The 27,991-nt window shown below is 42.7% G+C and overlaps 1 protein-coding gene across 1 annotated transcript in view; it reads left to right on the top strand.

Moving 5' to 3' along the window:
* Nucleotides 1–27,721, top strand: part of LOC124612659 (mitochondrial DNA helicase) — a 61,932-nt gene extending 34,211 nt beyond the window's left edge. Inside the window, exons 4-6 of the mRNA XM_047140980.1 lie at nucleotides 25,835–26,136; nucleotides 26,599–27,258; nucleotides 27,363–27,721. Of these exons, the coding sequence (XP_046996936.1) occupies nucleotides 25,835–26,136; nucleotides 26,599–27,258; nucleotides 27,363–27,473 (1,073 nt within the window). The 3' untranslated portion in view covers nucleotides 27,474–27,721. The remainder of the gene's footprint in view (nucleotides 1–25,834; nucleotides 26,137–26,598; nucleotides 27,259–27,362) is intronic.
* Nucleotides 27,722–27,991: the final 270 nt, after the last annotated feature.

The raw sequence follows: 27,991 nt of genomic DNA, 5'->3' as shown, positions 1-27,991 counted from the left end.
AGGGTGAAAATTTCATTCTAGAATTTTTTTCTAAGTTATCTTGTATACTCCTGCACTCACTCAGTGATGACGCCTTCCTGTAGACCATAGCATCATCAACAAGTAGCCAGAGATTGTTGCTCATTCTTTAAAACAACTTTCCAGATTATCTGCTGCTGGGCCCTCATAACTAACATACTAATGTACAGGGCTATTACAAATGATTGAAGCGATTTCATAAATTCACTGTAGCTCCATTCATTGACATATGTTCACGACACACTACAGATACGTAGAAAAACTCATAAAGTTTTGTTCGCCTGAAGCCGCACTTCAGGTTTCTGCCGCCAGAGCGCTCGAGAGCGCAGTGAGACAAAATGGCGACAGGAGCCGAGAAAGCGTATGTCGTGCTTGAAATGCACTCACATCAGTCAGTCATAACAGTGCAACGACACTTCAGGACGAAGTTCAACAAAGATCCACCAACTGCTAACTCCATTCGGCGATGGTATGCGCAGTTTAAAGCTTCTGGATGCCTCTGTAAGGGGAAATCAACGGGTCGGCGTGCAGTGAGCGCAGAAACGGTTGAACGTGTGCGGGCAAGTTTCACGCGTAGCCCGCGGAAGTCGACGAATAAAGCAAGCAGGGAGCTAAACGTACCACAGCCGACGGTTTGGAAAATCTTACAGAAAAGGCTAAAGCAGAAGCCTTACCGTTTACAATTGCTACAAGCCCTGATACCTGATGACAAAGTCAAACGCTTTGAATTTTCGGCGCGGTTGCAACAGCTCATGGAAGAGGATGCGTTCAGCGCAAAACTTGTTTTCAGTGATGAAGCAACATTTTTTCTTAATGGTGACGTGAACAGACACAATGTGCGAATCTGAGCGGTAGAGAATCCTCACGCATTCGTGCAGAAAATTCGCAATTCACCAAAAGTTAACGTGTTTTGTGCAATCTCACGGTTTAAAGTTTACGGCCCCTTTTTCTTCTGCGAAAAAAATGTTACAGGACATGTTTATCTCGACATGCTGGAAAATTGGCTCATGCCACAACTGGAGACTGACAGCGCCGACTTCATCTTTCAACAGGATGGTGCTCCACCGCACTTCCATCATGATGTTCGGCATTTCTTAAACAGGAGATTGGAAACCCGTTGGATCGGTCGTGGTGGAGATCATGATCAGCAATTCATGTCATGGCCTCCACGCTCTCCCGACTTAACCCCATGCGATTTCTTTCTGTGGGGTTATGTGAAAGATTCAGTGTTTAAACCTCCTCTACCAAGAAACGTGCCAGAACTGCGAGCTCGCATCAACGATGCTTTCGAACTCATTGATGGGGGCATGCTGTGCCGAGTGTGGGAGGAACTTGATTATCGGCTTGATGTCTGCCGAATCACTAAAGGGGCACATATCGAACATTTGTGAATGCCTAAAAAAACTTTTTGAGTTTTTGTATGTGTGTGCAAAGCATTGTGAAAATATCTCAAATAATAAAGTTATTGTAGAGCTGTGAAATCGCTTCAATCATTTGTAATAACCCTGTATTTATGAAGGCACTGCTTGCACAATCTGTATTGTCCCAGCTGATTAGCACTTGTCTTCTATGATTGGAACAGTTCTAGGAACCATGCTCCTTGTGGCATGATAAACAAGTGCTTCTTCCCTTTACATCCATTAGAATGAACTGAGTAGTTCGCTGTGATATCTGCAACTAACTCATTCAGGTTGTTTATTTCTTTGGGTTTTTGGGCATGTTTTATGCATTAGATTGATGGAGTCAGTGTTTAGGCCCAATCAGTCTGTTAATTAGCAATTTGTAAACAGCCAGCCTCATTGAACTGTCTGTAAGCACTTATGTTTTATAATTTATGCAATATCTTTTTTGTTCATTAACAAGTAACGATTACTGGGGAACCAAAAAATAAGGTTTAATTGATGATCTCAGTGTTCCCACTGTAAGTAAGTAAGTAAGTAAGTCTACTTGTGCACAGTAGTGCTTATTATGAATATAAACGTGGGACACATTTTTTATTTGTTAATATGCATGTTCTGCTCTTTCTACCATAGGTATTACAGCATCACATTCTGAAACTGCAAACTTATGAATCATCTGGTTTTATACTGTTATTACAGTTATCTGTGACTGCTATTGTGTTCAACAGTCAATAATTAATTAATTAATCAATTCACACTTTGTGTTCAATACATCACATCATAAAGGAGAATCTTTAGGGATATGTGTAAAATGTACTAACAACGAACTACAGATAGGCTTATATCATTCCCTTGATAATCATGAGAATTAATCTACCTCCCTCACTCACTCACAACCACCCACCCACTCCCTATACCTTTCTCTTTCTGATTTGGCACACAAACACCAAACTTCACATGTATCAGCACTCTGGAGTGTATAACCTCCTAGCTAAGATACGGAGATATGGAAAAAAATGTAGTTTTGCACGCTCTACTGTTTAGGCCTCCCTTAGGACATTCTTGTTTTGTGTGTGTGTGTGTGTGTGTGTGTGTGTGTGTGTGGTAGGTATCGGCCTACTTTATCACCTGTTTTGCAGGACATTGTACAGTTCACAGGCCATAAATGATTTTTCCACCCCCGACTTGTAGGCAACCCTGCTCGACAGGTGTGTCCTGTGTGGGCATAGTAACAGCCTATCTTATTGACGTACTTTGAAGAGCAGCATATGTGTCAAGGAGCAAAAAGTTGTTTTGAAACCTCGGACATGTAGGCTGTCCTGCATGACATGTTGTGGGAGCGGTATCGTGGCTGAGGAAAGCTTGACATGGATAGCAGGGAGGGGGATGGACAGACAGAGCAAGGGTAGGAGGGGATGGACAGAGAGAGGGCAGGAGTGGAAGACAGAGGGAAGAGGACGGTGGAGGTAGATAAGAAGAGAGAAAGAAGGAGATCATTATTGGGGGGGGGGGGGGGGCAGGAGGAGGTAGGCACAGGGGGAGGAGGAGATTGACATAAAGAGGGGGGGACAGGAAGGAATGACCAGAGGTGTGTGTGTCTGGGGGTGGGGCAGGGGGGGGAGGGGGAGTTGGCAGAAAGAAGCCCAGGAAAAGATGAACAGAGGTGAGACATGGAGGAGATGGGTAGTGAGGGAGAAGGGATAGTGGGGAGGAGGTGGTCAGAGAGAAGGGGGGAGGAGGTGGTCAGAGAGAAGGGGATGAGGAGACAAGTAGAGAGGAGGGGCAAAGAGAGATGGCTCAAGAGGGGAGGAGATTTATGTCATGTTTGTGCAGAACACTTATGTGGGTGAAGCTGTGAGGATAGTGTGTTCAGAAATTCCTGTTATAAACTTCTAGGATTTGTAGAGGGGAGTGCATACACAATATTTTAAATAGAAATCCAAGTCTGGAATGCTACAGCTGTTTGGAAACATGTTTTTGCTGGGTAGGTTTGCCACAGAGTACTCATGGGGTGGGGGGTGGGGTATTAAGTCAGATTGGTTGATGTCGTTTGACATATATCTTACCTCTCTCACCTGGTTCAAGCCTCATTCATGTGTCTGTGAATGGTACTGGGAGGAACATCTGGTGCAAGGACAATTGCTCATGTACTTGTTGATGCGTTCTCTTCAACATGACACAGTGTGGCCTCTTCCAATTCGGGTGTGCTGTGTCTCTTTGGAGCACCACAGTCATGCCTGCTGACGGTGAAGATAAACTTTCTTGAAGCCATTGTGTAATTGTGACAAAAAGGGTATGTAGTGGAGTTGGACATCTTGGAGAATCATCTTGATGAAGGTGACGAGCAGCTCTTCCATTACAGTTATCTTTGCCATTCAGAAGGATCATTCTGGTATGTTCTGCAGATGTGTAACTCAACCATGTTGCTCTGACACTCCCAGACACCTGAATGAGACTCGAACCAGGTCAGAGAGGGAGGACAATGCACCAAATGATATCAGCTAATCTGTCATAAGCACCCCTCACCATGACTAACTTGTTGCAAACCTACCTAGCAAACATGTTTTTGAACATATGCAGCATGGAAATGGTGTGTTTGGACGTGGGTTCCAATTCAAAATATTGCATACTCATTCCCTTCTACAAGTCGTAGAAGTTGTAACGGAAATAGACGATTTGGCATTCTACTAACTAAACTTGGTTTTGTTAACTGAAAAGCTAGAAGCCTTAGATAATAAAGATTTACAGCATAGTGAATACTTCAAGACTGTCTCCATAACTGTTATTACATACAGCAATACGATTGTGTTTAGATTTTGAAATCAACTTCATTTAACTTCTTTATTTTCACGTACTTTCCTTAATGCTCTTATTTCTTTATCATAATCCTGCAAACACAAATAGGAAACTTGCTATTGTTTGCTGTCACTAGCCTGCAGTTTCTTCATTCTTCGTGTTGGTTTGGGTAAGGTAAGGAAGCAATAGTAAACAACATAAAGGCTCTTTATCTGCCTTAGATAGTGTAACACAAGTAAAAACTGCTCACCTCCGGACAAGTAAATACATTGAGGTGTGAGAAGGAAAAAAAAGGCTGAAGTCTTGACTGTATGTATGTATGTATGTATGTATGTGTGTGTGTGTGTGTGGGATCTCCTCCCAGTCCCCATGTTTGATTTCAGTCAAATTTGGCACACAGACAGCACACTCCATGAATATAAGCACTGTTGGCTGTGTGATCCCTTGCTCCAGTAGGAGTGGAGCTATGAGCACAAAAGTGTTTTTGCAGCCCCTGTCATATAGGCTCCCTGCATGACAGGTGTGTTGTGTGTGAATAATATTGGGCTCCCTTATCGACCTGCTTTGCAGGGCAGCCTATCTGTCGGGCAAGAATTGGTTTTGCAGCCCCCATTGTGTAGGCTGTCCTACACAAGTGAATTGTGGTTGCAATATTATCAACCTATTTTGCAGGGGCTACACATGTAGATGACCGTGACTGGAGGGTGGTTAAGATGGGTGGACAGAGAGAGGAGGCAGGAAGAGAAGGAGAAGGTACTGGTTTGGAAGAAGGGGGCAAAGGAGATGGAAAGGGAGAGGGGGATCAAGAGGAGATGGAAAGGGAGAGGGGGGGCAGGAGGAGATGGGCAGAGATGGGGGAGGAGGAGGTGGACAGATAGAGGGGATGGGAGGAGTACATTGGTGGGAGAGGAGGAAATGTACAAAGACAGGTTGGTGGAGAAGTTGTGGTCCATGTATGTGACATACATGTGTGTTAGCGAAGCCACTGGGAAATGCCTATATGTATATAGAGCAGATCGTATGTATGTATTTATGTCTGTCTGTCTGTCTGTCTGTATGTCAGTCCATCCCTGATCTCATCCCAAACACCTGTATCAATTTCAACCAAATTTGGCACACAAACAGCAAACTTAAAAACTATCAGCATTAAGGTCTTTATAACCTCCTAGATCCAATTGGGACAGAAATAGGACAAAACATGTTTTTTTTCCTCAACCCCTGCCAATAGGCTGTTAGGATGGGAGATGGGAGGGAGGGGGACAGAGATATGGCAGGAAGTGGGATGGAGAGATAAGGAGGAGGAGATTGGTAGGGAAAGGGGGAAGGAGGAGATGAATAGAGTGAGGTGCTGAGGAAAAAGACAGGAAGAGGTGGATAGAGAAATTGGAAGAGGGCGAAATGGACAGAGAGAGGGGGAGGAAGAGGAGTTGGAGGGAGAGAGATGGGGAGGAGGAGTAGATTGACAGAGGGGGTGAGGGAATAGGAGGTGGTGAGAGAGGAGAGGGAAGAGGACATGGACAGAGAGGAGAGGGAAGAGGACATGGCCAGAAAGAAGGGGAAAAAGAGATGGACAGAGAGGAAGGCAGGATGGATGGGCGGAGGGCAGAGAGAGGGGCAGATGGAGATGGACAGGGATAAAGGATGAGGAGATGAGCAGAGGAGGGGTCGAGGAGGAGGTGGGTCAGAGCTGAGTGAGGAGGAAATGGGTAGAGAAGAGTAGCATATAGATAAAGTAGAGTGTGTGTATGTATATCTGGGCTCTCCTCCCAAACACTTGTATCGATTCCAGCAAAATTTGTCACACAAACAACAAACTATTCAAGTATCAGTACTGTTTGGTTTGTAACATGCTAGCTCCATTAGAAGTGGAAACATGGGCAAAAATGTGTCTTTAAGCCCCTGCCATTTAGGGTTCCAGACAAGACAGGCTTGTTCTTTGGGAATATTATCAGCCTGCCTCATCGACCTGCCTTGCAGGGCAGCATACACGTCGGGCAAGGAACGGTTTATCCGACATGTAAACAGCCCTGCATGACATGTGTTTTGGTTAGTACAGCCCTACCTTATCAACTTGCTTTGCAGGGAAGCCTATATGTCATGGGAAACAGCAGTTTTCCAGCTGCCAACATTTGGGCTACTGTGCATGACTGGTGTGTTGTGTGGTAGTTGTATTGTCTGATTTATTGACTTGCATTTGTAGATAGGCACAGCTGAGCAGAGAGATGTGGGGGATGGATAGTGAGAAAAGGGGCAGGATGAGGTGGTCAGAGAAATGGGGGAGGAGGAGATGGACACGGAGAGGGAGGGAGATAGAAACCAATAGGAAGATAGACACAGAGAAAGTGATGGGGGCCTGTTGTGGGGGTAGTGTCAATGTGCTTTGCAAGGGCTGCATCTGAAGATGGGCATGGCTGAGCAGAGAAAGGGGGGAGGGAGGAGATGGATAGTGGGGAAGGGGGAGGATGAGCTAGACAGAGAAAAGGTGAAGGAGAAGATTGACTGATAGAGATAGGGAGGAGGTGGTGGATAGTGACGGGAGGAGGAGATGTACAGTGAGAGGAGAAAGGAGGAGATGGGGCAGAGAGAGGGGGAGGCAAAAATGTGTGCACTGTGTGTGTCAAACATGAACATGAGTGAAGTTCTGGGAAAAGTCCAACCAAATTTGCCACACGAACAGCAAAGTTCACAAGTATCAGCACTGTGGGGTTTATAACAACCAAGCCCAAATATGAGTAAAGATACTAGCAAACACGTTTTTTCAGTCCCTGCTGTATAGGCTGTCCTGCACAAATCTGTGTTGTGTGGCTTCAGTGCTGTAACTTTACTGATCTATTTTGCAGGGCTATATAAGTGGGTAGGGTGTCCCAAAAATGGAAATGAGCTATCAGATGAATTAGAAGACTGTTAAGCTGCCATTCAATGAGGCAGAACACAATGGGAAGAGTCTTAAAGCAACATCATTGCCTGGGTATTGATGATGATTAACGCCAACTACCTGTCTTTGAAGGTGTACAGATTGTTTTGGCATTTTTGGATGCTGAAATCACTGAATTTGACTGTTGGAGCCAGTTTATTGATGAGAATGTCATTAAAAAAACATAAAAATTTAAACAAACCATTATGTAGGATGAATGATTTCTAAATTGTGTAGGCAGATTGCTTTGGGCCAGTTGGTTTGTCATGAAGCTACACAAGATCACTTTTTTGCTATAATTATTCCCATGTGCCTTGTGCACAAACCAAATACATGCTACTGAAACAATGAGCTAATGTTTGATGTATCTTTCTACACAAAAAACATGAAGAAAGACAGATTTATGTCAATTTACGTTATGCTGCATGTAAATAACAATGACGATTACATACATGGGGCAATCGAACCATGATTCTTTGCACAAAATTCGGCTTTATTATGACTGCTTTGTAGTGTAAAGCAAGGGTGGTTTTTTTCCTGACAAGAATCTAATGGTTGAAAAAGGTTTATGTCCTTTTACAGGAAGAATTCAATTTAGCGTATGTATGAAGAATTAGCCAAACAGGTACGGTATAAAGTTTTTCATTCTAAGTGATTCTGCAACAGGCTGTGTTATGGACCATAAAATGTATAACAGTGCAGGGGAAAAGATAATAGTGAAAATTCAGTAGTCTGTTATTCTTGCAACAATTATCTTCATTAGGGTCATACATCATATGTGGACCAGCTATATACTAGCACAAAGTTATTTGAAAGATTGTTTGATAAGTGCATCTGTATTATTGGCACAGTAATGAGGAATAGTAGAGGGCTGCCACAGGAATTGAAACAAGATAAACTAAGAGGTGGTCAAATGATATTCAAGAGAAAAAAAAATTGTGGTAGCACTTCACTAGACAAAGACTAGGGATGCGTTTGACCTGTCTACAAAACACAGTATCACAAAGGCAAAAAAAGCTGCAATGGTAGAAAAGTAGAAGCCTGACCTCATACTTGATTATAATAAAAATAAAACTGTTGTTGACCATGGAGATCAGTTGGTGACCGATTATTATTTTCAACAGTAAACAGCGGAATGGTGGAAGAAGGTATTTTTTCATGTGTTTGTGATAGTTCATACTTGCTCTTCAAGAAATTTAGGTCTGTGTCTCTCAAATGAACCAATTTGTTTACGTTTATAGTGAAGCTGAGAAAACAAATTCTCGAGACTGCAGTTGGAGATTTTATCACAAATTAAAAGCAGTATTCTAGCATACAGACTAACTGCAAGGCATTTCCTCACTCATGTCCCACTGTTAACAAGCTAAAAGTATGCTTCAAGATACTGCATTGTTTGTTCTGAGACACACACACACAGTACAGGCAAATGAGTTAGGAGAGAGACCAGATGGTGATGTGAATAATGTAAAATATGGATTGTGTCTACCTGAGTGCTTCAAGTAACATCACATACAGGCAAAATTTGCTCGATGAAGAAAGTTATACAAGAGAGAGGGGCAGTGGAGATGGACAGAGAGAAGGGTGAGGATGGGAGAGACAAGAGTGGAGCAGAGGTGACAGGCAGAAAGAGAGGAAGAAGGGGAGATGCATGAGGCAGGTGGAAAGTATAATGGGGGAGTGGGCAGGCAGGAAAAAGGGGGAAGGAGTAGCTGGGCAGAGAGAGGGGAGGAGGATATGGGCAGAGGAAGTAGGGAGAAAGATATGTTCGCAGATATGGTCTTCTCCGGTAGATGGGCACAGAGAAGAGGAGGAGGTGGAGGTGGAGGAAGAGATAGGGAGACAGAGAGAATGGTGTGCAGGAGATAGAGAGAGAGAGAGAGAGAGAGAGTTAGAGAGAGGTGGACAGAGATGGGGGAGGAAGAGAGTGAAACAGAGAGGGGGAGGAGGAGATGAGTGTAATACATGCGTCAAACTAGTACGCGAGTGAAGCCGTGGGAAATAGGAGAGTCCTTGATGTTATCAAACAATTTAAATTAAGTCCATACATAACTTTACACAGTGCTCTTATCAGCTGTCTAACACTCAGAAACCTAAAGTCTGTGAGCATTATTGTTAACAAATCTCAGTTGGACCGCAGTGGCTGCTGCAATCACCCCAAAGTTGTACTTTTTTTTTACTTCTTTGTGTGGCACTGATTATGAGATAAAGGAGAAAAGCAAAAGCTTTTTATTGACAGGTATACCTTCACATTTATTTAAAGTGTTTTGTAATTCTCCACATATTTACAGAATAGTTATATTTTGAAAATAGAAGATTTGGAGGTAGAAAAAAAATTTGTAAATGAAAAGCATAAGAATTTATTACAAAATACTCTGACTACCCATCTCATCCATGCTTAGCCCCCCCCCCCCCCCTCTCTCTCTCTCTCTCTCTCTCTCTCTCTCTTCCCCCCCCCCCCCCCCCCCCCCCCCCCCCTCTGTGTGTGTGGGTGGGGGTGGGGGTGGGTGGGGAGTGTACTTAAGCTTGTGAAAGGATTACTCTGAATGGAGTTTGAACATGGGATCATTTCTGAGCTCTTGACAGGCATACAAAAAAGGAAGAAAAATTGCTGGCTTCGTTTCCAGCATAAGGAGTCCCCCTCATTCTACCAGCCTTGAACCTCTGTCCGCTCTTCTGCCCTCTTTGACACCATTCTTGAACAGACTATTACTAGCTAAAATTCATTGCAGAACTCAATTAGTCTTTCTCCTCTCTCATTCCTAGTATCAAGGCCCATATTCCCCCATAACCCTTTCTTCTACTCCTTCCCCTACAAGCACAGTTGGGTCCCCCATGACTGTTAGATTTTTGTCTCCCTTTACGTACTGAATTACATGTTCAATATCCTCATACTCTCTCTGTCTCTTCATCATCAACATGCAGTGTTGGCATGTATACCTGAAAGGCACTTCACTGACCCCACTATAACTAGGCCGAGACTACACCGACAACATATGATCTCTCCATTGGCAAAAGATTCTGGAGTAGACCCTCATTGAGATCTTCGGGAGGAGACTGCCAAGGGGGAGGCGACCATAAGAAAAAGTTTCATGAGGGTGACTAAGAAAAAGTTCCATGATGGTGACATGGGGATGTGAATTGAAAGGGGTGATATTGTGAAGGAAGGGGAAACGGTTGGGTGGAATGTGTGGGGGTAGTGGGTCACTGGACATTGAGGCGTACGCACTACCCACTGGCACCAGCATCCTGGCATCACATGCCTAGCCCATACACCTGACACCCCTTCCTCCCCCATTCACACCATCAAACTGGCTGCCTTCCCCCGAACCACTAGCCACCTATCCCAACTCCTCTCATTGGTCCCACCCTCTCTCTCCCTCTACCCACCCTACCCAACACAACCCTTACCTCCCCCTAAGTAGCCAACCTGCTGAAATGCAGCACTAGCATAGTGTGTCCAGCAGGTTCCACAAAGATGCACAGGCAGGTTTCTTTCTGTTTTGTGGTTGCCTGTCAGTGACTCAATGCTTCTACTTTTTGGTGAGTGGCCTCCTTCGCTTTTAAAGTAGTATTAGTTGCTGTTGATAACTTTTGACATTGGTCACCTTTTGTGTGTGGTGTCAGTAGTGTTTAGAGAGAGAGAGAGAGAGAGAGAGAGAGAGAGAGGGGGGGGGGGGGGGATGTGTGTGTGTCTATTATATTTCCACAGATGCCCCGAATATTAAGTTTTCAGATTTCCTTGTACTGCTCGTTCTTGTTGCATTTGCATCTTGAAAGTGGCAGGTTGCACAACTGCCAAAGTATTGTTGGTCATCATAAATGTCAAGTGGCTGCATTCCCATAAATTATTTGAACATGAATAATCTTGTTTGTATGCAGGTTTCTGTATATTATGCATTATAGACTGTAAATTTTTTCTGTTTACTTCTATTTGCCAGTTTCAACTATATAGCTATTGGTTTCGTATCCTTTACTGCAAAAGGTTGTGTGCAAATAGCTGGTTGATGAGTGATGATCCCAGGTTGGTTTTAAGTACACTTTTATTACAGCATCACAACAAAACTGAGCTCAACATAAAACAGAATACACTATATGATCAAAAGTATCTGGACATCTAGCTGAAAACGACTTACAAGTTCTTGGCACCCTCCATCAGTGATGCTGGAATTCAGTATGGTGTTGGCCCACCCTTAGCCTTTATGACAGCTACCACTCTTGCAGGCATACGTTCAGTCAGGTGCTGGAAGTTTTCTTGGGGAATGGCAGCCCATCCTTCACAGAGTGCTGCACTGAGGAGAGGTATCGATGTTATCCGGTGAGGCCTGGCATGAAGTCGGCGTTCCAAAACATCTCAAAGATGTTCTATAGGATTCAGGTCAGGACTCTGTGCAGGCCAGTCCATTACAGGGATATTATTGTCATGTAGCCACTCTGCCACAGGCTGTGCTTTATGAACAGGTGGTCGATTGTGTTGAAAGATGTAATCGCCATCCCTGAATTGCTCTTCAACAGCGGGAAACAAGAAAGTGTTTATAACATCAGTGTAGGCCTGTGCTGTGATAGTGCCATGCAAAACAACAAGGGGTGCAAGCCCCTCCATGATAAACACGACCATACCATAACACCACCACCTCCAAATTTTACTGTTGGCACTACACACGCTGGCAGATGACGTTCACCAGGCTTCGTCATACCCACACCCTGCCATCGGATCGCCACATTGTGTACTATGATTCGTCACTCCTCACAACATTTTTCCACTGTTCAATTGTAGAATGTTTACGCTCTCCTTACACCAAACGAGGCATCGTTTGGCATTTATGTGTGATGTGTGGTTTATGAGCAGTTGCTCGACCATGAAATCCAAGTGAAATAGGCAGACATCTGTCCAGACCATCACACAGGAATTCCAAACTGCATCAGGATTCACTGCAAGTTCATGACAGTTAGGCGGGAGGTGAGAAAACTTGGATTTCATGGTCGAGCAACTGCTCATAAACCACACATCACACATAAATGCCAAACGATGCCTCGTTTGGTGTAAGGAGAGCGTAAACATTCTACAATTGAACAGTGGAAAAATGTTGTGAGGAGTGACGAATCATAGTACACAATGAGGCGATCCGATGGCAGGGTGTGGGTATGACGAAGCCTGGTGAACGTCATCTGCCAGCGTGTGTAGTGCCAACAGTAAAATTTGGAGGTGGTGGTGTTATGGTATGGTCGTGTTTATCATGGAGGGGCTTGCACCCCTTGTTGTTTTGCATGGCACTATCACAGCACAGGCCTACTGAATTCAGTGTTCCGAAACTGTTTCACTGCGGAAAATCGTAACACGGTCCCTGACTTCAGCCGTCGCACGGACGCCAAAATGGAAAATATTGAAATAAACGATATCGGAATTGAAAAACAACTGCTATCACTTAGTAGCGGAAAAGCATCCGGACCAGACGAGATACCCTTAAGATTCTACAGGGATTATGCTAAAGAACTTGCCCCCTTTCTATCAGCAATTTATCGTAGATCGCTGGAAGAACGTAAAGTACCTAGCGACTGGAAGAAAGCGCAGGTCGTTCCCATTTTCAAGAAGGGTCATAAATCAGATGCGAATAATTATAGGCCTATTTCGCTTACGTCAATCTGTTGTAGAATAATGGAACATGTTTTGTGTTCTCGTATTATGACGTTCTTAGATAATACAAATCTCCTTCATCATAACCAACATGGATTCCGCAAACAGAGATCATGTGAAACTCAGCTCGCCCTATTTGCCCAAGAAATTCACAGTGCCGTAGACACTGGCGAGCAGATTGATGCCGTATTCCTGGACTTCAGGAAGGCATTTGATACGGTTCCGCACTTACGTTTAGTGAAAAAAATACGAGCTTACGGAATATCGGACCAGGTTTGTGATTGGATTCAGGATTTCCTAGAAGAAAGAACACAACATGTCATTCTTAACGGTTCAAAATCTGCAGATGTAGAGGTAATTTCGGGAGTACTGCAGGGAAGCGTGATAGGACCTTTATTGTTTACAATATACATAAATGACTTAGTTGACAACATCGGTAGCTCCGTGAGGCTATTTGCAGATGACACGGTTGTCTACAAGAAAGTAGCAACATCAGAAGACTCGTACGTACTCCAGGAGGACCTGCAGAGGATTAATGCATGGTGCGACAGCTGGCAGCTTTCCCTAAACGTAGATAAATGTAATATAATGCGCATACATAGGGGCAGAAATCCATTCCAGTACGATTATGCCATAGGAGGTAAATCATTGGAAGCGGTAACGACCGTAAAATACTTAGGAGTTACTATCCGGAGCGATCTGAAGTGGAATGATCACATAAAACAAATAGTGGGAAAAGCAGGCGCCAGGTTGAGATTCATAGGAAGAATTCTAAGAAAATGTGACTCATCGACGAAAGAAGTAGCTTACAAAACGCTTGTTCGTCCGATTCTTGAGTATTGCTCATCAGTATGGGACCCTTACCAGGTTGGATTAATAGAAGAGATAGACATGATCCAGCGAAAAGCAGCGCGATTCGTCATGGGGACATTTAGTCAGCGCGAGAGCGTTACGGAGATGCTGAACAAGCTCCAGTGGCGGACACTTCAAGAAAGGCGTTACGCAATACGGAGAGGTTTATTATCGAAATTACGAGAGAGCACATTCCAGGAAGAGATGGGCAACATATTACTACCGCCCACATATATCTCGCGTAATGATCACAACGAAAAGATCCGAGAAATTAGAGCAAATACGGAGACTTACAAGCAGTCGTTCTTTCCACGCACAATTCGTGAATGGAACAGGGAAGGGGGGATCAGATAGTGGTACAATAAGTACCCTCCGCCACACACCGTAAGGTGGCTCGCGGAGTATAGATGTAGATGTAGATGTAGATTACCCTCTTCAACTGTCGGCGGTCTCTGTCAGTCAACAAACGAGGTCGGCCTGTATGCTTTTGTGCTGTACGTGTCTCTTCATGTTTCCACTTCACTGTCTCTTTGGAAACAGTGGACCTAGGGATGTTTAGGAGTGTGGAAATCTTGTGTACAGATGTATGACACAAGCGACACCCGATCACCTGACCACATTTGGAGACCGTGAGTTCTGCGAAGTGTCCCATTCTGCTGTCTCACAATGTCTAATCACTACTGAGGTCGCTGATATGGAGTACCTGCCAGTAGGTGGCAGCACAATGCACCTAATTTGAAAAACGTATGTTTTTGGGGGTGTCTGGATACTTTTGATCACATAGTGTAACAACTGAAATGATCATCTTGATCAAGTGCGAGCAACAGAATCAAAGTCCATAGCAACATTGGTCTAGTGATAACACTAGAATAAATAAACTGTTGGTGTTTCACAGTAGCACTAGTGGTACAGTGCCATGGAGCTCTGAGAACGCAGGGGCTATAGGAAGTGAGAGGCTCTGATGGAAACTGCTGACTGCTCAATGTGGAATGTTCTCCCTGGTAGCTGATGGAGCAGTGGTATGGTGTGGTGTGGTGTAGGCTCAACAGGCTGTTGGCGTTTGCTTGGATCTGAGTAAAGAGTTGTCTGTGGGAGGTTGAGCCATGATCTAAACACACAGCAGGTGGAGGAACATACCTGGGTGCATGACGAGCACGTGACCTGCAAAAGCAAGCTAGTTTCCTTGATTGCAATGCCGCTGTTGCTGGTGTGCTTGCTGCCCATGAACGATGATGGTCCCACTGGTAGCAATTACTAACATTTGGCCTGTCAACAGCTTGTAATCAATACAGTGTCTACACATATGACATCTTAGCAAGACTTGTAAACAGTCTCCAAAGGAGGACTACCTGCAGGTGTGGAGCAGACTATTTGATGGTCTTGGCATTGTGCCAAAAGGAGAGGTGGCCAACGACCAATGGCCACATACTAGAATTATCAAGCAACAATACAGCTTAAGGATGAATTTGACATGCATCCACTGAAGAGCCACACTTTCCATGTATGAACCTCAGCTTATCTCTCATTACAGGTGTATGCATTTTTGATGTTACACATGACTGCAGTAAGTAATGTGAAACACATCCTTCAGTTGCACTGTGCCACCAAACAAAGTGGTGTGATGGTCAAAATACCAGACTTGCATTAGAGAGGAGTGGTTTTCAAATCGCCATCCAGCTTTCCCTAAATCAGTTAAGGCAAGTGCTGTGATGGGCCCTTTGGAAAGGACTTGGCCGATTTCCTTCCCCATCCTTGTGCTATTCAAGCTTGTGCATCATTTATAATTACCTCTGTGTCGACATTTATAATTACCTGTATGTCAATGGTATGATAGTTTCCTAATCTTCCTTGCAATATACAGTTAATTTATATTACATGCAGTGATATTTTGGCTTGCAGTCACAGAGGGTTACATCTTGTGGCAAGAATGTCAAACTGTTTCTTAGGAATTCATTGGCAGCAGCTTCCTGCCATTAGCTTATTTATGTGGAGGGGCCTTAATGTGCAGTAAATAACAACAACAATAGTAATATATTTGAAATGAAATGCAATGCAATGCAAAAAGGTATTGCACTTTAAAAAAACTATCTGTTACGAGTGAGAGAAAACGATTCCTTCTGCTCACGTGTGTAAAATATTGCTGCTTTTGTAACTAATGTCACTAAAACACACCTGTGGGATTGATCTCAACCTGGAAGTAGCTGGTTTGAATCCTGGTGATAGAAATTTTCACCCTCAGTACTTGGCTGTTGTCATGAAGTTCGTGATCACCAGACTTTGTGGCAGTATTCTGGCTTATATTCCAAAACCTCTTTGCTGTATCTCATGAACTGTGGGCATGTAATATTGTTGATGATGATATGTCTTTCGTATGAAGATGTTAAACCCAGTGGTTCCTTTGGTGCTACAATGGGACTAGCAATGTGCTAGTACTGGGTTTCAGCCTCTCCTTTCTCTCATTATCATGCAACACAACTACATTCAACAGATACACTACAGACACAGCTTTCATTTTCTTTGAACAAAATATTCTGCGATGTAATGAAAATAGCTTTACAATGTAACACACCTTATTTATTTGTTCAAAAGCTGTATCTTCGTAATAGCAATGTGAAATATCAAAAAATGACTGCCAGTTGTGATACACAGATATCTTTTATCCACAAAAAGTACTTATTTAAATAGTGTTAAATTTAAGTTTATTTTGTTTTGCTTATGTGCCACACTGTCTGTTGTTTTTGTGCAATTGAATATTTAGCGTTCCTATTGTGTTTTTTCTTAAAAACAACCCATATTATCTGAAATTTCAACAATCATGAAGTATGCCAAAATATTGTGTGACATAAACACTGAAAATTCTGTTCAAGTTTTCTTAATAATACAGCTTTTGTTAAAACTAGGTAGCTACATGTTTTGGTACTGTATTGTCTATTCTCATCACAAAAGTATAATTAAATGTTTCTAAATGGTATTTCTCAACATATTTGTTATTGTTTACTGAACACCCACCACAATAGAACTATGGAATGGTTCCATTCAAAAGTAATCACAACACAAATTAAGACATTTATCCCACCGGGAAACAAGATGACCAGTCCCTGTTTCACAGAAAACAGTCGGCCACTGACGGATCCACAGCTGCAGCCAATCTCGCACTTGCTGGTCCAGCTGAAACCGACATCCACACATGTCTTTTGTCAGGTTGTCAAAGATGTTAAAATCAAATGCTGAAAGATCCAGTTTGTATGGAGGTTGTTGCAGTGTTTCCCAACCAAATCACTTGAAGCATAGCCTTGTGTAATTGGCAGTGTGGAGGTGGGATTTTCATGCAAAAGGAAGATTCTGTCCAAAAGCAATCCAGGAAATTTTGCCTTTATGGCCTATCCCAGTTTCTGCAAAGTGTCCTCATAGCATTGTGCATTGTTTGGGTTCCACACTGGAGGAACTTGATGAGCAGAGGGCCCCTGCAGTCGGAGTAGTAGGTCATTATGAACTTACCGGAACTTTTGTGAACAGCTTTGGGCTTCTTTGGCAGGGGAGACGTGGAATGTTTCGACTGTTTGCTTTGGTGTTTGTCCTGGGGCTGTCAGAAGGGTGTTGGAGGGAGTCATCCTTTAGCACGATAACACCCGCCCCCACACTGCCAATCAGACGAAGTCTACACTTCAGCAATTTGTTTGGGAAACAATGCAGCATCCTACGTACAGCCCTGACCTTTCGCCAAGTGAGTTGCACATCTTTGGTAACCTGACAAAAGACATGCTGTGAACATTGGTTTCGGTCGGACCAGCAAATACAAGACTGGCTGCAGTTGTGGATTTGTCAGAGGCCAACTGTGTTCTATGAAGCAGGAAGTGATTATCTTGTTTTCCAGTGGGACAATTGTCTTAACATGTGTGGTGATTACTTTTGAATGGTATTGTTCTATGGTCTCATTGAGGTGGGTATTCGGTTTTTATTTAACTGCTTCACATAGATGCTATCTAGGACTAAATTTTCTGAGTTATAACTGTTTGACAACCTTATCAAACAGTCTTGGTAACATGAATTCTCTAAAAACAAAGCAGTACATTTTTCTGCCATATCTTTAAATCAGTTCCAAAAACAGTGGCAGCAGCACAAAATACTTTCAGTGTCATTTCTGTTTACATATAGCCAATTTTGTGGCCTTGACGGACTTAATACATTCTTGAAAGTTAATTTAGTTCTTCTTTCAAAATTGACTGTGAATGGGAAATGTAGTGTTTTTATGCTAGTGAGAGAAATTCTCTAAGCCTATCTGATTTTACCTGAATGACACCATTCCAGTATGTTGAATTGGAAGAGGAGGAGCAGAAGATGAACTTCATTGCCAGTGGCCTCCCAGGTCTCGAGACCACACTCTTTCTGACTTTTAGCTGTGGGATTACATGAAAGAACCCATTTTTTCCACCCTTTGTCTGACACTCTTGAAAGTCTTCAACATCGCATTGTTGAAGCTGTGAATTTGGTAACAAGAGACCATCTATTTCGTGTGTGGCAGGAAATGAGGCTCTGTTTTGATATTTGTCATGTAACACATGATGCTCACATTGAATGCATAAAAATTTGAACTTTCTCTTTCCAGGAACATTGGAATTGTAGTTCTGTTTTTTTGTAGTTTGGAAGCAATAAATGTTTGGAATCTGTTCCTTCTTTTTGAATAGCCCTGTATATGTGACAATACATTAAGAGTTGATAGCAAAATTCTCAAAAAATTCTTAAAATTTTTACATGATACTCCAATAAAGCTTCAGATGAACAAACATTACATATATTTTAAATATCTGTGGTATATAAATAGATATTTAAGATCTATACTACTATACAAAGAAAAGTTGATGTTACCAAAAATCTTGAAAAGTTCTTGACCGACTTACTTCACATTTTTACCTGACACTCTAACAAAGATTCATATGGACATAGAATATATATTTTTAAACAACACTGTACAGGTTTTCTGTTAAAACCGAATGCAAAAAAGAAAATGCTGCACTTTGAAAATGTGCTGTTTAGTTTCCTTTCTCGCAGTCAATTTTAAGTATGATAGCAAGGTATTTAAACACTCAGACAGGTTGTTTCTCCCATTTATACTGAAGCACCAAAGAAACTGGTATAGGTGTGTGTATTTGAATACAGAGATGTGTAAACAGGCAGAATACGGTGCTGCGGTCAGCAACACCTATATAAGACAGCAAGTGTCTGGTGCAGTTGTTAGATCAGTTACTGCTGCTAGAATGGCATGTTATCAAGATTTAAGTGAGTTTGAACGAGCTGTTACAGTCAGCGCGTGAGCGATGGGACACAGCATATTACCATTTCACAAGTGTCCTGTGAATACCAGGGATCTGGTAAAACATCAAATATCCGACATTGCTGTGGCCAGAAAATTTTTTTACAAGAACGGGACTAATGATGACTGAAGAGAATTGTTCAACGCGACAGAAGTACAACCCTTCCGCAAATTGCAGCAGACTTTAATGCTGGGCCATCAACAAATGCCAGTGTGCGAACCATTCAACAAAACATAATCGAAATGGGCTTTCAGAGCTGAAGTGCTATTTGTGTACCTTTGATGAATGCATGACACAAAGCTTTACGCCTCACCTGGGCCCATCAACACCAACATTGGACTGTTGACTGGAAATATGTTGCCTGGTCGGATGAGTCTCACTTAAAATTGTATTGAGCAGATGGACATGTACGGGTATGGAGACAACCTCGTGAATCCATGGACCCTGCATGTCAGCAAGGGACTGTTCATGCTGGTGGAGGCTCTGTAGTGGTGTGGGGCATGTGAAGTTGGAGTGATGTGGGACCCCTGATATGTCTAGATACGACTCTGACAAGTGCCATATGTAAGTATCCTATCTGATCACCTGCATCCATCTGAACGAGTTGGTCAGCCCTAGCAGGATAATGCGACACCCCACACATCCAGAATTGCTACAGCAGAGTGGCTACAGGAATACTCTTCTGAGTTTAAATGCTTCTGCTGGCCACCAAACTTGCCAGACATCAACATTGTTGAGTATATCTGGGATGCTTTGCAACATGCTGTTCAGAAGATATCTCCACCCTCCACCCTCCGGATCTATGGACAGTCCTGCTGGATTCGTGGTGTCAGTTCCGTCCAACACTACTTCGGACATTAGTTGAGTCCATGCCACATTGTGTTGCGACTCTTCTGTGTGCTCGCGGGGGCCCTACATGCTATTAGGCAGGTGTACCAGTTTCTTTGGCTCTTCAGTGTATATTCTTTCTCCTTATTTTCAATATCAAACAAAAACTGTCTGCCCAGGGGGTCCACAGCTCTTTTGTGGCTACGTGTGTGGCTCGCATGTGGCCCGGAGGTTTTGCAGCCTCTCTTTCCTTCTGGGCTGCTTTTCCATCCCTGTATCCCTTTACAATGACCTGGCTATTCCCTCTGTTCTGCTGTTCCTTTATGGTCTTCTCTCACTTTTCCACTCTCCCTGTTTTTGGCTTTTTCTGGTCCCTCTTGGGGTTTGACCTCCCTTGGAAAAATGTTTCTGTAGCATGAGTCATTTGGGAAGAACTCCCTCCCTAGTGTCTCTAGTGTGGGTTTATCTCCCCTCTCCTCCTTCCCCCCTTCCTTCCCTGCCATAGCCTCCACCTCTCCCAGGTCACCAACATGGTAGCCAGATTGTGTAGAGGGACTGTTATGTACCCATCAGGCTGAGCCCACTGACAACACAGGGATCACACTTTTGGTACCTGAGCTGTCACTGCTTTGTGTATGTCTGGGAGTGGATGGCTTAGGCCAAAACCCTTTCCCTGTTACTGGGTTTGACGCAGGGCAGATGGGGAGACATTCACCACTGCTAAACCACCCTTTTTTGTTGAACACATTGAAGATAATTTCGATGAAGTTGACTCCCTTAGTAAGATGTGAGGTGGTTCCTGCTCTTCTGCCAGTTAGTCGGCTTCCCTTTGTGCTTGTGAGCTTTTGGGAGACATCCTGGTGAGTATTACTCCTCACCAGTCTTTAAATTGACACGGAACATTATTTTCGCAGGGACCTACTTATCAGTCTGATGAGGAACTCTGGACTAATCTGGCATGGCATGCCTTTCAGTTTTGTCTGGCAAGTGCAGAGAGGTCCTAACACAATTGTGTTGATACTGGCTCTTTTATCCTGGCCTTTAAGTGAGTACCCTTCCAGAAAAAGTTAAGGTTATGGTTTACTATTATGACCAGAAGCCCAATACTCCACCTCCCATGGGCTGTTTCTGGTTCTCCACTTTGGTCATGTCTTCATGAGGTGAGGCAAATCCCATTTGCAGTGACTGCAGCTGGCCTCTCTATGTTGGGAGTTCTTGCACCCCATCGCACAGGTGCATGAAGTGTTCCAGCTCACATTATCCTCACTTGTCAGATTGCCCAATTTATAATAAGGAAAGGAAGATTCAGGAATTCAAAACTCTTGACCATCTGTTCTACTCTGAGGTCCAGTGGAAATTCGACAGTCTCAGCCTGGTATCTCCATTATCTACCTTTGCTTTTGTTGTGTCCTGTCCTCCTCTTCCTCCTTACCTCCATCCTGTCCCCCTTCCCTGTTCTCTTCCCTGGTGGTCCCCGTTCCCTGCCTTCAAGGAACTGCTCCTTCTCCTTGGCCAGAAAACCCTCTTCTCTGGCACCTACTGGGGATGGGGCTCCCTCTAGGAGCTCTCCTCCCTGGCATGTCCAGGACAAGAAGTCTGTTACTTCAAGTTGGATGTGGGACCCAAACTCTTGTGGGCCTCATGATAGCTCATTCTCTTTTAGGTCTTGATATTGCCGCAACTTGCTTTCTTCCTGACCACACCTCCTCTTGCCCTCCAGCGGAGGAGGAGGAGACGAAGAAGAAGAAGAAGATGATGATGATGATGATGATGATGATGATGTGTAAGTCTCAGGGCCAGCCCCCCCACCCCCCCCCCCCCCCTCCTCTCCCTGACATCCCAAGGCATGTTGCCCCCTCCATCTCAATCAGGGTCCCCTCTCACATTCATGGATCTCACTCCATCCTTATCTGTGACAGAGATTGTTTAGGAATAATGCTCAATTCTGGCCCATTCAATGCCCATTCTGACTGTAGTACTACCCTCTTCCAATGGAACTGTAATGGTTAGTGTCATCACCTTTGAGAACTGCAGTCTCTTCTTTCTCTCTACTCTGTAGCCTGTGTTGTATTACAGGAGTCTCATTTCATGGACAGTCATTCACTGAATCTTATTGGTTTCCATGCCTTCTGCTGGAACCCGGCCAGCTCTTTGCCGTACGTTGGTCTGCACAGGCATTATTAGATCCTGGGTTCCTCTTCAAACCACAATGGAGGTGATGCCTGATCTGATCCTTTTAGACTCTGCAGAAACAATATGCAATCTTTGTCACCCCAGACTGGCCTCCTAAGTTTCCTGCTCTTCTTGCCCTCCTTTGACAGTTCCCTCCTCCTGTCTTTCTCCTTGTAGATTTTAATGGCCATGACCCTCTGTGGAGTGTTACTACAGCCATTGACTGGGGTAGGATTGTTGAAGATCTGCTGGCAGGGTTTGATCTCAGCCTCCGCAATACTGGAGCACCCACACAATGTAGTGTAGCACACAGCATTTTTTAATCATTTATCTTTCCATCTGTAGCCATGGATTCCTCCCCTCCATTCAGTGGAGAGTTCACGACAATTTGTGTGACAGTGATCATTTTCCAGTTGTCTTACTTCTTCTTCAGCATCATTCACCTGCATGCCCTTTCAGATGGGCATTTACTAATGCAAATTGGGATGCCTTTCCCACATGATGGCATTGATGGGTCCATACAGAGTTTGACCAGTGCCATTCTTTTGGCAGCTGCTTCAGTAATTCCCTCTTCCTTGGGTTCTCCTGAATGGAAGACTGTCCCTTGGTGGATCCATGAAATTGCTGTGACTATTAAAGACTGCCATCATGCTCTCCAATGCTAGAAATAGCATCCATCTCTCGACAACCTCCTGGCTTTCAAATGGCCTCATGCTTGGGCCTGTCATCTAATTAAATGCAAGAAATGGATTTGTTGTGAATGATATGTCACTGCTATAGGGCTGCATACTCCTCCTTCAGAGGGATGGGCAAAGATCAGGTGCATTTTTGACCCATGTCCTCCTATAGATGTCTTGGGAATTTCCCTTAATGGTGTCATCCTCACCAGGCTGGACTGTATCGCTTAGCATTTTGCTCGGAATTTCGCCCAGGCTTCAGCATTGGTCCACTATCTGCTGGTGTTCAATCTTCTCTAACACCATCTGGAATTACTCCCTTTGTCTTTTGTTCTCCATTACCTAGAGCCTTATAATGCCCCATTTAGCAAGTCGGACTTGTCAGCACCCTTGCTTTCTGCCCCGACATGGCTCTTTGACCAGACTGTGTGCACAACCAAATGCTTCAACACTTATTGATGGCTAGGCAATGTCATATACTTATTCATTTTAATCGTCACTGAAGTGAGGGGATATTTCCTTCCCAGTGATGAGAAAGTGTCATTATTCTAGTTTTGAAACTGGGTAAACTGCCTCTTCAGATGGACAGCTGTTTTGTCCAATCAGTTTAGCCAATGCCCTCTGTAAGTTCCTTGAATGTATGGTGTGTTGTTGGCTGTATTGGATCTTTGAATCCCAGAACCTAATGGCTGTGTCCCATGGTGGTTTTTGCTGAGGCCGTTCTGCTGCAGATAATTTAGTTCACTTTATTGGCATATGATTAGAATACTACTACAGAATTTGAATTAACAGAAACTTTGTAATCCTACCCATATGCAGATTAAAACTATTTCCTCACAGATCCAGCAGCAGGAGAGGTCTCTCTTATCCTGTATCAGCAGGAGAGGTCTCTCATGCTGTGTGTGCCAATAATAATCCCAACCAATTTACCCACTTATTTTAAATAACTTCAGTTCACTATCAAGATTTTGTTGGCAATAACAGTAAAGAAGGCTTAAGGTCAGCAAATGGTGGGAAGAGGAGATGGAGCGGGGGGGGGGGGGGGGGGGGGGGGAGGAGGAGACAGACATAAAGGGGGTGGAGGAAGAGGGGTAAAGGCATAGGAGGAGCTGATGGACAGAGGGGGGAGAGGAGGTGACGGGCAGAGAGAGGGAGAGGGCAAAGGAGATGGACAAACAGAGAGGAGATGGACAGAGGGGGGGGGGGGGGGGGGGGAGGAGAAGAAGTTTAGGATGTAGGTCCAGTTCCCATACACATTTAGCATTTTTGAAGCATTGCCGATTTTGCTATTGTCTGTATATCAGAATTAGTTTATTTTTGCTGTTCTTCATTTGTAATACCAAGACATGTCCAATATCCTTGTAAAAGAGATCTGTGGCGGAATTAAACTACTACTACTATTACTACTACCACCACCACCACCACCACTATAAAAGTAGAGTATGACAAGGAGCTCATATGTAAAGCTTATTACTGTTTCAGGAGGGTAAAAATTAGGAGAGGTATAGTCTGAACTTGTAAATGTATACGTTCCAATTGATCCAAAAACAGTCATCTTGTTATTTTTTAGACCTGATATTGGGTGTCATTTACATGTTTAAATTACTCTGTGACTCTGATGAAATAGTTACCGTATTTACTCGAATCTAAGCCGCACCTGAAAAATGAGACTCGAAATAAAGGAAAAAAAAAAATTTCCCGAATCTAAGCCGCACATGAAATTTGAGACTCGAAATTCGAGGGGAGGGAGAAGTTTTAGGCCACACCTCCAAATCGAAACAAAGTTGGTCCATTGTAATACGAGACACAATTTAGGTCGAATGAATGACGATACAGCTACAGTAGTTTAGTTTGAGTCGTAAGCTTAGCAGTTAAGCTTTACCAGGTAGCCATTGCTATGCGTCAGGCGCTCCATCCGTATTTATACACTCTAAGCTGAAAATGCATTACTGTACTGTGTCATGCATTGTTTGTTGCTTTCTGATAGTGCGTGTTTAGGGCCTGTCGCCGCTCGCGGCATGGCTTGCTTTTGTGCGCGCTATCGCCGCTTACAATTTAAAAAAAAAAAAAAAAAAAAAGAGAGAGAGAAATCGTCTCATTAGCGAAACAATGGCAAGAGACTGCTATTTGTTGTTACTTACACTGCTGCTTTCTTTGATAATGATTAACAAGAACCAAATAATAGACTGCATATGATAGAAGATGTTCTGAACGAGAGTTAGGCGAAAATTTTTCTCCGTTTCAAAATCTTTGCGGCCGCTTCTTTAGTACATCAAATTCTGCACAGAACTTAGAGTCATCTTAGATTTAAAAATCTAGTCAGTTGCCGTCTTCATTTCTGACTGTATCACTATTAGACATAAGAATAATACGAATATAAACATGACACAATATGTATATTCTTCCACATTTGCTGTTGTCTCACCCCAGTTTCGTAGTTTATTAGGCAGACAGGATTTAAATGAGATAGCAGCAAACACGAAAGAATACATGGCAAAATGTTTATATTCGTATTCTTTCTTATGGTGAAGAGAATACTGCATGTCATTCACATTTCGTCAGGTTCGTATTAGCAACCATCTCGTCTCACAGGTACGAAAAAATTCAGAACGTAGACTTGGCCATATTGACAAACATCCCAAACAGTCTTGCCAGTCGGATTTTCGTAATACATTGAAATTCTGCTACATTCAAAGATGAACAATACGGAATTTGTATTTACTTCATTGGATAATGTATGAAAATGCAAAGGTCGAAACTTGGGGCGGAGAAAAAAAAGTTCGTCTTCAACTCTTTTTTTTTTTTACTGACGCAGGGGTTTTGGCGCCAGTATTTATCTTTGTGCCTACAAAGCATGCCTGTGTACCACTACACATATTCGACGGCAGAAGTTAGTTGTGGCGGCACCTACCAACATTTTTCAGAACTTTCGCCTGCTTTGCACTCGATTGTAAGCCGCAGGCAGTTTTTTTTGGATTACAAAAACCGGAAAAAAAGTGCGGCTTAGATTCGAGTAAATACGGTAATAGCTAGTGGCTGTCCACTCATGCAAAATCAGATATATATATGTTTGACCTTTTGCTGCTGAGCACTGAATGTTGAATAGTAAAAGCCCACTATCAAGCAATTTAAATTACTGGAAGTATACACTGTACTTTGATTCTTAATGATGTGCTGTGCCTTCCCATCCCCCTTTTTTCATTTGACTACTAAAGTGTGTTTTTACTCTGTAGGTATTACAAGTTTACCACAGCTCCTGTTACCATTTCTTGAACGTTACAATAAGATTGTACTGTGGCTTGGAAATGATGTTGGAGCTTGGGATGCTGCAAGGATGTTTGCTAAAAAGATGAGTGAGCGGAGGTGCTATTTTGTCAGACCAACGGAGAAACAAATTTCTGCTGCTGTTGCTTCAAACCTAGGTCAGGATTTGAAGGGAATTGTAAATACTGCCCAGCCCGTTTGGCACCAAGCAATTACAACCTTCTCTTCGCTACGAGAAGATGTTCTGTCAGAGTTGCAGAACATAGATAAAGTAATAACCATTAATTATATGTATGAATAAAGTAAATTATGTACCGTATGGTAAACTGCAAATTTCCGGCCAATTACCACATCAAAATTTTTACCTACATCTCATGTTCCTTGTCTTCCAGGGTTTTGTCCTTCATCTGTTTGCTTTAAGATAACTTTTTCCTGTTTTCTGTCTTATTTTTCATAAACAGAGCCATTATGAAAACCTGAAGATTCACTCATTCCTTAATTTTTTTACCTGACTATCATTGTGTACCTCTCCAGGTTTGAGCAGTTACTGAGTGAATGTTTCTCTTGTGTCTTGCATAATGTCATTATGAGTTTCACCTTTCATATTTTGTATTTAGATGTGCAGTATGTGACTGCTTTTTCTAATTTTATGTCTTTATTTTTGTTTGTTGTTTTTCATAATATATTATAATTTTTGGCAGAATTTGTTTTTGTAGTATCTTACATTTTTTAGGTCCAAGGTGTGAAGTGGAAGAGGTTCCCAACACTCACAAAAATATTGAAAGGTCACCGACGTGGTGAATTCACTGTCCTGACAGGTCCTACTGGTAGTGGTAAAACTACCTTTGTGAGTGAGTATTCCTTGGATCTAGCCATGCAAGGTGTAAATACTCTTTGGGGGAGTTTTGAAATACGTAATGCCCGTTTAGCAAGGACAATGCTTCAGCAAATGGCGACAGTACCATTAGATACACACTTGGAACAGTTTGATTACTGGGCCGATGTTTTTGAAAAATTGCCAATTTATTTCATGACCTTTCATGGGCAACAACCAGTACGTGTTGTAATGGAAGCCGTTGAACATGCAGCTTATGTTCATGATATTGCCCATGTAATTATTGATAATGTCCAATTTATGATGGGAATTTCTGAAGAGCCACGAAACAATGACAGATTTTGGAAACAAGATGCCATAATTGCATCATTCCGCTCATTTGCCACAAAGAAGAACTGTCATGTTACTTTGGTTATTCATCCTAGAAAAGAGAGAGATGCTGATGACTTAACTACAAATTCAATTTTTGGCAGTGCAAAAGCTGCCCAGGAGGCAGATAATGTGCTTATAATACAAGACAAAAGGCTGACTTCTGTCAGAGGCAAAAAGTACTTACAGGTGAGATTGTAACTAGTGTATATAACTGCACATAAATACGTTAAGTGGGTTTAATAACTTTTGAAATTGGACTAAATTATTGTATCTGTTTATTTGAATTCTAGGTGGCTAAAAACAGATATACTGGTGATCTTGGTATGATGCCCTTGGAGTTTGACAAAGACAGTTTAAGTTATGGACATCACAAGAAAAAGAGCAAAGATAAAGAACAGTGATGGAAGAACCATAGTGTATAACACATTAGATTTACTGTTGTGTCAAAAGAAAAAGAGCCAAGATAAAGGACAGTAATGGAAGAACCATAGTGTATAACACATTAGATTTACTGTTGTGTGAAAATTGATACTTTTTAGCAGGCTATGTCATTGCTTGAAACAACCAGTACTTTTAGCAATAATTCCTGCAATAATATTTATAACTTCCTACAAAAATAAAAAAAGAGCTTACACACAAATGCAAAGTTCTTCATGGTAAGCTTTTTTTCATACACATGACTAAAAAAATTCATCGTTAGAGTGGCATTGCACAGTGCTAAAATATTGATGTTGTAGTTACAAGGAACAATGTTGAAACCATAATTCAACCAGTCTAAAATTGTTATCCATGATTTCTTGAAATTACTCTATTTTGTTCTACAAGTCTATTATCAGTAGCCTTACTCAGTCTCTAGCAATATTGCTATGAGTAACAAATTAGCCCATAGCTCACTGCAGTATAGATTTAGATGTCAACG

Source organism: Schistocerca americana, chromosome 4 (assembly GCF_021461395.2).
Source record: "Schistocerca americana isolate TAMUIC-IGC-003095 chromosome 4, iqSchAmer2.1, whole genome shotgun sequence".
Lineage (NCBI taxonomy): Eukaryota > Metazoa > Arthropoda > Insecta > Orthoptera > Acrididae > Schistocerca > Schistocerca americana.
Note: the sequence above shows the minus strand (reverse complement) of the source record. Positions and strands in the feature narration are given on the sequence as shown.